Source organism: Capsicum annuum, chromosome 5 (assembly GCF_002878395.1).
Source record: "Capsicum annuum cultivar UCD-10X-F1 chromosome 5, UCD10Xv1.1, whole genome shotgun sequence".
NCBI lineage: Eukaryota > Viridiplantae > Streptophyta > Magnoliopsida > Solanales > Solanaceae > Capsicum > Capsicum annuum.
The window spans coordinates 141501283-141513373 of NC_061115.1; the positions used below are offsets into that span (position 1 = coordinate 141501283).

Sequence of the window (12091 nt, forward strand, 5' to 3'; positions counted from 1 at the left end):
CACACACAGAAAAAGCAAATGAAAAACGTCTTCATGCAGTGCTTAAATTAGCAAAGGAGAAGTTAAAGGTAGGACATAGGGATATATCTATGTGGCACCTTTTTCTTTATCTCTTAATTGGCTTCAGTTAAAGTAAGAGGGAATTCTGGTGTTTTCGAGGGGTTAAAGTTGGTTTTATATATATCTTCATCCTTATTCTTCTCTCTTCTTTCCTTCACCTCTTCTCTTCTCTTCCCCTTTTTCCATTTTTTAGGGTACAACTCTTAACTTGAAACTATTTCCTTTCTTTAAAAAAAAAAAATACACATATAACTATCCATGTTTGAATTATAGTAGCTTTCCTAGGATTTTCTCTTTTTGTTGAAAAGAGAGATCTTGGATTTTATTAATTAGTAGGGAGTATTCTATTTCGTTTCTGAAAGATATTAATGATTTGTTTTTTCATTTTCCACAGGATTCTTTATATCTATGAAGCCTTTCAGTGAGTTCTGTTTGATACCAAAGTTGTAAAGATTTCGGAAAATACTTAGAGGATCATATGGAAGAATTTTAGCTGAGGAATACTTTCAAAAAAAAAAGGAATCATTTACCTACCAATACAAAAGAGGCCGAAAAAAAAAAAAGAAGCCATGAATAAGAGTAGTCATCAGTTGGGATCGATCAGCAGTTCTGATCTTATTGATGCAAAGCTTGAAGAACACCAATTATGTGGATCTAAGCAGTGTCCTGGTTGTGGACACAAGCTCGAAGGAAAGCCGGTACGGATTTTACTTTCATTATAGTACTCATACTACTTATTTTTTTAATATTCTTTGCTTCATTACAAAGATTTCCATAAAAAAAAAGAGTCTAGATAAAGAACCATGCTTGCTTGTAGTGCTATCAGCTTCATGAATATTTTCTTTAATCATATTGCAGAAATGTTTCCCTTTTATTTTTATTCAAATTACGGAAATGTTTCTTTTTCTATAGGACTACTTATTATTCTCATTTTGAAAAGGGGGTCTTCTTATTTTAATCCTGGGTTTTTTTTCCTTTTATGTTTATGAAGACTATTTTGGTTTTTTTAATCTTTCTTTTCATTTATATTTTTTGGCAGGACTGGGTAGGTCTACCAGCAGGAGTGAAGTTTGACCCAACAGATCAAGAATTGATAGAACACCTTGAAGCAAAAGTAGTGGCTAAAGAATCAAAATCCCACCCTTTGATTGATGAGTTCATTCCTACTATTGAAGGAGAAGATGGGATTTGCTACACTCATCCTGAGAAACTTCCAGGTGTTGACCTCTATCTTTCTCCCCTACATACAAACAGTACAAGAAATAGTGGCATTTTCTTGTACCATAATTCAAGAAGTTAGGTTTTACTATGTAACTTTCTTGTTCGCAAGGGAGAAATAAATCATACTGCATGTCTTCTAGGGTTTTCTTTATTCTCCTTGTCATCTTTTTTCTCACTGGCTTTCAAGAAAGTGTGTTTATTGTATACCGACAAGACTATGGAAGAATTTTTATGCTATCAAGTTACTCCAAAGATAGCTGCTCGTAATAATTTGAATTAATTAGTTACGTGATTTTTTTTTTTATAGTCGGTGTATATTACTAAGTTTTAATCTTGGAAGAAAACTTTAGAGCTTTTCCGGACCTAACTTTGATTTTTACTAACAACTTTTGGCATGTTTAGGTGTTACAAGGGATGGGCTAAGTAGGCATTTCTTCCACAGACCATCAAAAGCATACACAACAGGGACAAGAAAAAGAAGAAAAATCCAAACAGAATGTCAAGACTTGCAAGGAGGTGAAACCCGTTGGCACAAGACAGGCAAAACCAGGCCAGTAATGGTGAATGGAAAGCAAAGAGGGTGCAAGAAAATTCTAGTTCTCTACACAAACTTTGGCAAGAACAGGAAACCGGAGAAGACAAATTGGGTAATGCATCAATACCATTTGGGACAACATGAAGAGGAAAAAGAAGGTGAACTTGTGGTGTCAAAGATATTCTATCAGACTCAGCCAAGGCAATGTAATTGGAGTAACACTACTGGAAGTGCTGGAGGTGGTGGAGAAGCCAACAGTGATGTTAATAGCAGAAGGGATAGTGGAAGTAGGAGCTGTTCTTCATCTAAGGACATCAACAATAATTTCCCTTCTTCTCATAGGGATGAATTATCTGCTGCTGTTTGTGCTGCTATGTCAAATTACACTACTATGGATATTCAACAATTCAAACCTGAACATTTTAGCTTTCTTCCATTTAGGAAAACCTTTGATCATGAGGTATTCATTCTTTTTTCTACATTCATTCATTTCTCCAAATGACCTTTAACTCATTTTCTTCTCAAACCTGAGAAATGATACTATATATTTCTGTCTACTCTTTGGATACAGTTAAAAGGAACTGTTGATATTCTTGTATGATTGATCAACAAAATTTTTCATCTTTTGTTTTGATGATCTTTTTTTTTGTCAGCTATCTGGCCATTTTCATCACGTGATATGTAGGAGAGCAATTAATAGTATTTTGTCCTAAAACTCATCAACTAATTATCTCCGTGAAACGTTAAATTCATGCTACAAAAAGGAAACAAGACAAGCAAATAAAACGCTGTTTTTCAGTTACCACATTACACATTGCTTGTATCAATGAGAATTGTATTACTAGAGCTGAGTATCAATATTTTATTCTTGTTGTAGAGCTATCACAAGAAAAAGAATATTTCAAGCTACCAGTAAGATTGAAACTTAATAACAAAATGCTTCATAATGTATTTTTTCGCAGGCAGGCATAGTAGTAGGTGAAGGTTCAATTGCAAGGGAAGGTGGTCCAGCAGCAGCAGCACCAGATGAGCGTGACATGGGGGAGCCGCAGAACCCACATGATCCTAAGTTACACCAACACCAACACCAGCATCATCTGGTTTCAACCAGTGCATTCCACATTAGCAGGCCAACTCCCCCAATATCGGCCATTATAACTCCGTCTCCCCTCCATAACACTTCCGTTATTCTTGGTGAAGATGCCTTCCATGTTCCAAGATCAATAATCCTTCCAAATGACAACTTTCAGGTAACTCATAAACAGAATCACTTTTTTCTTACATTTTCCTTTTATAATGAAGTAGGGACAGCTAAAAGAAAAGAGTATTCTAATTCATAGAGTTTAAATTCCTTATCGTGTAAATATTCTCTATCTCAATTTACGTGGTACAGTTGAAATTTTGAGAATAATCAAGTTTTTCTTTGATCATAATTTTTATATATCTTTTAAATATTTTAACTTATTAATTATTATGACTCTAAATACTTTTTAGTAGTTTTTAAATATATAAATTTTATTTCAGAAAACTAAAAACTTCTTTTTCTCAATTCATGATCAAAGTTTATGAGTTTGAATCTCAAACTTTCAATCATGCCATATATATTTAAATAGAGAGTAACTTTTACGCTACTAGCTCATAAGAAAGATAATTATGTGTAATTGTTAATTAAAAGCGAGATTAGTAATCTAGAAATAAGACATGTTAGATACAGTCGGATGTAGTGAATATACTCGGTTCATCTTAACTCAATAATTTTGTCTTAGCCATACATATGATTATCTAAAAGTCACTAAATAAATAAAAAAATTAATTGCGGCCCCATTAAATTAGATAGATTGATATAATTCCGAATTCGTTCTCATAAAGTTCAATTTTTGAATCTATCTTTAATATTAATTACTACATAATACACTAATTATATAAAATTTAAAATATATAAGTTAAAATCCTACAAATAATCACTAACGTGTTGATAGGTAATAAGTAGCTTTGTGAAGGGGGGGGGGGGGGGGGTTGTGGAAGTGGAGCTGCATTAGCAAACATGATGAGTTTGTATGTCAATTAGAAAATACGGAACAAGAATAATCGGCGTTTACACATCCCTGTGTCTTGCAGACAATACATGTTCACAAATATGATTATGTTCGAGTTTTGTTCTAATTGAGTGTATCGTCTTTCGGCAGCAGCAGCAACATCATAAACTAGGAGGAAGGTCTGCATCTGAATTGGAACAATTAATAATGGGCTGCACTTCAACTGATATCAAAGGAGTAAGTTGCCTACTTTTTGACCTTCAATGTAAGATTATATATAAATCACACTCCTTGTTCACAACCAATATTAAAGAATATGATAGAAAAAGAATAAAGAAAGGGATATGGGTAGGATAAGAAAGTAATTATTTACTTATTTATTTGACAATTATTTTAACAAAAGGAAAGAAGCTAGAGGCGTGGAGGCTTTTCCTTTATCTCTTTATCTCTTTATTCTTTGCAAATTTTATGCTCTTATAGTTTTAATTGCAAAGCATGATCACAATTGTGAAAGATTACAGAAATTGGTACCACAAGTAAATATATCAAAAAAATAAAAGTGATATGAATCTAGAGCTTGAGACAAACTCTTCTATATATTCTACTCAACATGGGAATCCGAAGCTATACAGGTGACCAGCACGGTTAATTCCCTTCATTTCTGGAGGAGGTCCTCCTTCCTCTCTTCCTAACCGCGAATGTGGTTCCGAATCTATTGCGTCATATTTGCAACGGCCGGTCGAGAGAAAGGCAAATTCTCCCAGAACAGAGCGGTTTCCATCTCCATTTGAATTTGATCCCCTTATTTTGACATGACATAAAATTTAAAAAAATAAAAAAAAAGAGCTTTGAAATTTTATTACCTTAAATTAAAGATATATAAAAAGTACTAAAATTATTCTTTAATAAAGAATTTCCAAAAAAAGAAACATTCTTTTTAATTTTAAACCGACTACAAAGTAAAGTAAGATTAATAAATTGAAAGGGAGGAAATATTTTTTGGAAAAAGTTAAACTAGGGATGAACAAAGAGAAAATGGAAGAGATGAATAAGAAGGAGAACCAAATTCACATCAAGAAGTTAAAATTTCAGGCAGCCAATCAACTTACATACCAATATTCCTCAAGCTTATTCTCTATTTTAGTATAACTATGTTTCTTACAATGTGACACCCTCCTATTTGAAATAATTAAATCTTAAAATTATTATTTTATTCTTAATTATATACTTGCTCTGTTATATATTAGGCTCATTTACATAAATGGTATAATATATACCTTTATTTACTAATTATAGTACATCTTTTACTTTACATATTAGTATATTTTAACGTATTTTGCCAAACATAGCCAAATACATATATAATAGTACATTTCTAATACAGTTTTACTATTACACATAAACTAATTTAAATAGTTAAAATTCAAATATAAGACATTATTAATAAAAGAAAAAAATAAATTACAATTGTAATACATTTTGAATTCAATATATTATATGTATTATAGACATATTTTTAATATACGTGGTAAATATATATAACTTAAATATTTTTAATACAAATGTGTTATAAGTATTATATGTAAATTTCAAATATTCCATTATAATTTAAATTAATTTATGTCGTTAGAAATGTATTATATTTGTTATGAAATATTAACTTTCGAATTCATAAATATGTATAAGAATGTATTCAAAATGTATTACAACTATCATTTGAGTTTAATATAATTTTAATACAAATCACACTGTTGTCACCACCGTACATCACCCTTTTCGTCACCACCGTACACGCCCTTTTCGTCATCACTACCAAACTCCGGCCAGCATCACCACCACCAAACTGCGGCTAAATCTCCACCACCACCAAAAGACCCATCATCTCCCTTTTACTATTTTTTCTAGTGAGCTGGCAAGCAAACAACTCGCGTCTTCTCCGACAAACAACCAAGAAAACACAACAATCAAATAACAATTTCAACCACCCACGTCCTCTCTCCTTCATGACTGCCTACGAGCCACCACCATCAAACTCCGGCAAAAGCTCCACCACCATCACTAACAGATTCATTAACTTCTTTTTTCTATATTTTCCGTTAAAAACAGGTCTTATCCGACGAACTTACATCGCAGGAGAAACCAATAGCTTCACTACCCACTCCATTGCCAGATCTTCTTCTTCTCCATTTTCTACGACAAGGAGCTTCAGACTCCGATAAATCGGAGCAAACCAATAACGATGAATCAACCCCCTTCCTTTCACCTCTCCGCACCGTTTTCTACATGGATTAAAACTTCAACAGCATATTTAAATCATTGAAAGAAATTTTTTTGGCCAGATCTAAAAAAATCAATATGGTGACTGAAATATTACTTGAAACAGAGTAACTTTACATATTAACACAACTTCCTCCGTTGAAAGAAAGAAGGGAAAAGGAGAATTAAAAGAAGATGAAAGCTAGCATCAAATTTGATTGTGGGTTTCATAGAAAGAGAAAGAAGAAGCAATTACGTTAGCTGGAATTGATAAGAAGAAAGGTGAGGGAAAAAATAACTGATATTGTAATTAAAGCTAAAGCTAAGCTATAAACTATAACAAATCAAAAGTTATAAAATACACAGTAATAAAATACATTAAAAGATATTACTCTCTCGGTCCCATTTTATCCGTTTCAAATTTTCTAATTTAATGTTTTATTTTACTTGTGGTATTTTACTTATCAAGACAAGATAATTTTCTTTTTCCATTATATCCTTACTCTAATTGATTACTCCTTATTATTAGCATTCTTGAAAAATATTGTAAAGAGGAGTACCATTAAAAATATAAATGGTGCTTTGGTATTAATCATCCATCAATATTGGAAATAATCCATCACTATTGGAACTAATAACAAGACAGAATTAAGAGGGGTAAAATAGTAAAATTACATTACCAATCATTGTTTTCTTAATAGTTGTGTCATCCCAATTTGGGACGAGTAAAATGGGACAGAGGAAGTATTAATGTAAAAATTCCTATATATTAATTGTCCATATTTCTAATTACTTGTCCATTACTAAACCAAGACAAACGAATTAAAATTTTTCCATGTACCCCTTCAATTAATATTTTTTGAAAGCCGAAACAAATTTAAAAGTTTCAGAAAGTTTCTTCTTACAAAGAAGTGGATAAAGGGTAAACTAGTAAAATTACTCATGTTATTTATTTAAGAAGTATGTAAATAAAAAAGTGGACAACTAATATAAAATGAAGAAGGTAGTAGCTTAGAGCTACAAATATATAATGATAATTTAGAGCTACTTAACTATATAATGACATTTTGATTAAGATCATAAATTTTAATTTTTTAAAATTCTTTTTAAACTCTACACAATCATACAAATTCATATAGAATGAAATATAGAGTACTTTTTAAGTATGAGGTGTCCTTAATAAATTACTAATATGAAAAGAAGAAACAATACTCAATTGCATGCATGGGATTCAACAATCAAAAGGTAACTGTGATCAAACCGTTTTCTTTTACTTTTCCTTCCTTTCCTTTTTTCTATTTGTATTAATGAAAGAAAGAAGAAATAATAGGCAGAAAAGAGAAGAGTTGGCTCTCTCTTATTCCCTTCCAATTTCCTCTACTTCATGACATTTTTCCTTCCCGTTCCTCTTTCATATTGCACCACTTTCTTCTTAATAATTTCATCTTTGTTACTCGCGGTCTTAATTTGTGAAATATTTCCTTTTTTAGTTTATTTCAAATTTTCAAATCTTCTTATATTTATATAAAAAAATTAACTATAAATTTTCAGTTCTCTATTAATGAGATCATTTATAGTTATACAAATGTCTAAGACTTGTTTAAGGCCATATTAGTTTTTTTTTTTTTTTAAAAGTTCTTTATCTTAAAAACTTGATGTCTAGTCGAACAATGCTAAAAAATTGAAGGAGTTCACTCTCTCTTTCCGCTTTTTCATTTGCCCATTCGCTTGAAGTTGCTTCCATTTTACCATGCATATTATTAATTTGAACAGGCTTATGATTTTGGATAATTGTTCCTGTTATTTTTGATTTTTTCGCTTTGTATTCATTATTCAATACCTAGAGGTTTCATTCCAGTTAAATCAGTTGTCCTGGTCTAAGTTTCCTAAATCAAATGGAGCTGTATTCATACTTTAAACATAAAGAAAGAAAAATCAAATACTAGAACAAGTTGGTTAAATGACATTGTGGCATAAACTCTTTCACAATATAAAATAATTCATTGTCTCACGAACATTGTGATGATCTAGGCAATAACTAGTTTAGGATGCCATAGGTTACAGCTTCCAAATATACATCGAATGCTTTTTTCTTCTTGAATACAAAAATTCATATGCATTTGCTATCAAATGATGAATTCATTATCTTGCATGCACACCGAACAAAGGTAATACAACCTCTTTTTTTATTAAGCTATAGTTTTCTTATATTAGGTGGTGGTAAAATTTCAGCGTAGAATCTGTGTTTGATTTGATAACTGTGTGTGACTAGCTCTTTGAAAACTTAAGCTATTATATAATACAGGGTTAATTATATATTATATCTTCAACATATGAAATGGTCCAAATGTGAAACCTTAAAGGTTGGAGTATGCAAAAAGGAAACCGACCTGCATTAACCAACAAATTTTGAACCACAAAGAAGAGGGGTGTTGGAGAGATGAAACTAAAACCTTTCCAAAGATTCTTTATATAGTGAAACAGTTTTATTTTAATTAGGCCAAAATTCTGACTTTAATGGCTCCCTGGTTAAGAAAACACATCAATAAAGTTTAAGGAAAAGGAAGATGTTACTTTTATGAATGCCGGCATGTGCATTTTGGAAAGAAGACGCAAAAAAAGAAGAAAAAAAAAGAAGATTCTTGATATGTGATTTCATTTGTGACATGCCAAAATATTTTTGAACTTTTAACGTATTTAATACTAGTTAATTTGTGTTCGTTGCTGCAGGAGTCATCCATTACAAACTCTCAAGATGCTGACTGGTTGAAGTATTCACACTTTTGGCCTGACCCCGACAACCCCGATCATCATGGCTAGGATCATCTTCATCATTACTATACTTCACGCCTCGTTGAAGTTTGAACAAATAAATGATCAATACAAAGCGGACCAAAACTATATACTACTCTACTAGTATACTTATTTTCTTTTAATTCACTATATATCCTTTTCAACTGAATGCTGGCAAAAGCTAAGGTACTGCCTGAAGCTCAACTGAACTATCACTTCAATTCAACCAGTGTTGGAAAAGCCAAGAAAGAAGAAGGAGACTAAGAAAGACTGCTCTCTTCTGACAAAAAAAAGATAAAAAATACAAGAGGAGAACCAAAAGAGCCAAAGCGAATGCATCTACATGAAAATCATCACCACTATGATTACGATATCATCTTTATTTCATCTTCTTAATATTTGTTTATTTTTTTCCATATACAATTTCTTTTGATTTGTTGTTTTCTTCACATGAAACACTATAGGAATATTTTTGCAAAGTTCATACCCAACTTTGTTAATTGCGTCTATGGACAGTCACTTTTTAGAGCAGAGTACTTTCTTTTTTGGGACACAAAATATTTCCCTTTATAGGAATGAAATGTGATATTGATTCTCTATTTTATTTACTGCCTCTACTTCCACACAACTTTTGATGAGGTAAATTTAAAGGGCTTCCAGAATTAAAGCAGAATCTAGCGTTAGCATCTAGTTGGTAACAGATATCCAATCTGGAGTACTACTTTAGTAGCTTATATATGTAGTTACTCGAGTTAATTTTGAAAAGGAACACTGGAAATTTTAATTTGCAATAGATAAAACAAAAAAGATCATTTATTTATCATTTTAGGGTTCAAAAAAGGTTCCTATTATAATTTTAAGGAGTTTGCAACAAGGTTTCAAGTTTAATCAAATATACTTAATTCCCTTTCTCTTTTCCTAAAATATACATGTGTCTAGTACTCTCTTTCAAGAATATACATTGATCCCTTTCTCTTTCTTCAGTGATAAGCTCATTCCTGCTCTCTTCTTTTACAAGCTCTCAATCGCCTGAGTCGATTTCTTCAAAGCTCTCTAATCATCGTCCGCATGTATGTTATCTTGTGGTTCAAAGCATGTTGAGCTCCAAATTGTTGTTTTTTTGGGACAGAATTTCCTATTTTTTCAACCTTAATAAACCATAGTGTTCATAAAGTTCTGAGTTTTTCTTTCAGTTTTTTGAAACTTTGACGCGTATATTTTTTGGTCAAAATGTATGTTATCTCTACTATTTTATCTAAATGTTTTAGTAGTGTTTTCTTTTTCAATCTTTTGTTTTTCTATATAGACAAAGTATTAAGTCCTTAGTTTCGATGATTGACAAACTATCATTTTGGGACCGGGTTCTTAAAGACAGTTTGGTGACGATGCTGAAACTACTTAGGGACCAGGCTGTTCACATTCATGTCACTTTCAGTGGTCAACACTATAGTTGGAAAAAGTATAACTCCGCAATAAGTTGGTGGGAAGGATGCTGGACCTTTTTGTCCCATCCAATCAGAATCATCTTAGGTATTACTTGTCTCTTATATATGTTTATTCCATAATAAGAAAACCTAAGCTTCCATAGTTTCCACAACATCAAAATCTCTTGAAGGTCTCAGATTTAAAGCGTCACTCACAACAAGGGACCTACTCACTCATTTTTTGTGTTTCAAGTTCTTGTTGTAATTAAGTCTGTCTTGTGGTGTGTTGCCTACTACTCTTAGTCATTATTGGTAGGTGGTTGGTTTTTCAGTTTTCATTGTCAAAAGTGTCATATAGAGTTAGCTGAGAGTTAGCTTATTGATTTAGCTAGAGGTAGCCGAGTTAGTGTGAAATAGAGTTATTGCACTAATTTCATTATAATAGAGTTATTACAATGTGAAGAAGGATTAGGAATTTCAATCCTTGATGTAATGGAGTCTGTATTTAAGGTTGCTTGAATATTAGTGGAGCTGTTGGAAATCTTGGAGGCAGGTCATCGTTTTTCTCCCTTGAGTAAGGAGTTTTCATGTAAAATTTGTTATGTTCATTATTTATTTGCTTTACGTGTTGTCTTATTTAGTTTTCTGTTGCATATGTCTGTTTAGGACCAGGTTCTAGAGTAGGAGGGCAACTGGTATATCTCTTTATTTGGTATTAGAGAAGGTTCTTCCTAAAAGGTTAACACCTAGGAAGGATCTTCTAATGTGGCTGCCCTTCTAAATATCGAAGAAGATCAATAAACTAAGAGACCACCAAAATTTAATGGGCAATATTATGGGTGGTGAAAAACACATATGCACGATTTTATTATGGCTACAGATTGTGAGCTGAGGGATGTTATTGAAGATGGTCCATTCGTTCCTACTAAGCTTGTTAAAGATAGTGAGGTCACTTATAATGATCCCAAAACTAGAAAGGAATTTGATGATGTTGACAGGAAAAAAGGGATAAAAAATTTAAGGCAAAGAAGTTTCTTATATTTGGAATAGGTCCTGATGAGTATAACAAGATCTCAGTATGTGAGATTGCTAAAGACATCTGGGAATGGTTGCAAACAGCACATGAGGGAACTAGTCAATAAAAAGAGTAAGATGTTGACATATTGATTACACAATATGAAACTTTTAGCATGAAGGAATGAGAGACAATCCAAGAAATGCATACCTGGTTCACTGTAATAACAAACAAACTTCATTATTTGGGTGAGGACACTCGACCCACCAAACTGGTTCGCAAGGTGCTCAATATTTTATCTAAGTCTTGGGAGAGCAAAGTTAATGCTATTAATGAAGATAAGGACTTCAATAAAATGACAATGGATGAGTTGATAGGTAATATTAAGACCCATGAACTCAAGAAACAACAAGACAAAGCCAGAGGTCAGTAGAAAAAGAAAATTAACCTTGTGTTGAAGTCAACAAAGTAGGATTCCAGTACTAATGATGAGGAAACAACTTACATCACTAAACGGTTCCTCAAGATCATGAGAAGGACATGTGCACTTCTGAGAAGAGAAGAATCTAGCAGATAGAATGGGGATGGCAAAGCAAATGATATTTGTCACAAGTGTGAAATTGGGAAACTTTATCAAAAACTGCCCTCTTTATAAAATAAAGTAGAAGGATTATGTCAAACATGCTGGTGAAAGAGAGAAAAGGAAGGATCGGGTCCCTGATAAGTACAGTAAAAGGGATGTTAATGACAA

At 32.2% G+C, this 12091-nt stretch overlaps 1 protein-coding gene across 4 annotated transcripts; it reads left to right on the forward strand.

Moving 5' to 3' along the window:
* The first annotated feature begins 19 nt into the window (after positions 1 to 19).
* Positions 20 to 9505, forward strand: LOC107870793 (NAC domain-containing protein 75). 4 transcript variants are annotated; one of them, XM_047413189.1, is made up of 7 exons: positions 20 to 68; positions 455 to 758; positions 1100 to 1277; positions 1684 to 2276; positions 2779 to 3066; positions 4003 to 4089; positions 8839 to 9505. In XM_047413189.1, exons 2-7 carry the CDS (start codon positions 630 to 632, stop codon positions 8926 to 8928), a joined length of 1365 nt encoding a protein of 454 aa, XP_047269145.1. In that variant the 5' UTR covers positions 20 to 68; positions 455 to 629; the 3' UTR covers positions 8929 to 9505. The 4 variants fall into 4 exon arrangements, with proteins under 4 accessions (XP_047269145.1, XP_047269146.1, XP_047269144.1 ...); XM_047413190.1 differs by lacking the exon at positions 20 to 68 and adding an exon at positions 140 to 254 and having other exon boundaries at positions 4006 to 4089; XM_047413188.1 differs by lacking the exon at positions 20 to 68 and adding an exon at positions 151 to 254.
* Positions 9506 to 12091: the final 2586 nt, after the last annotated feature.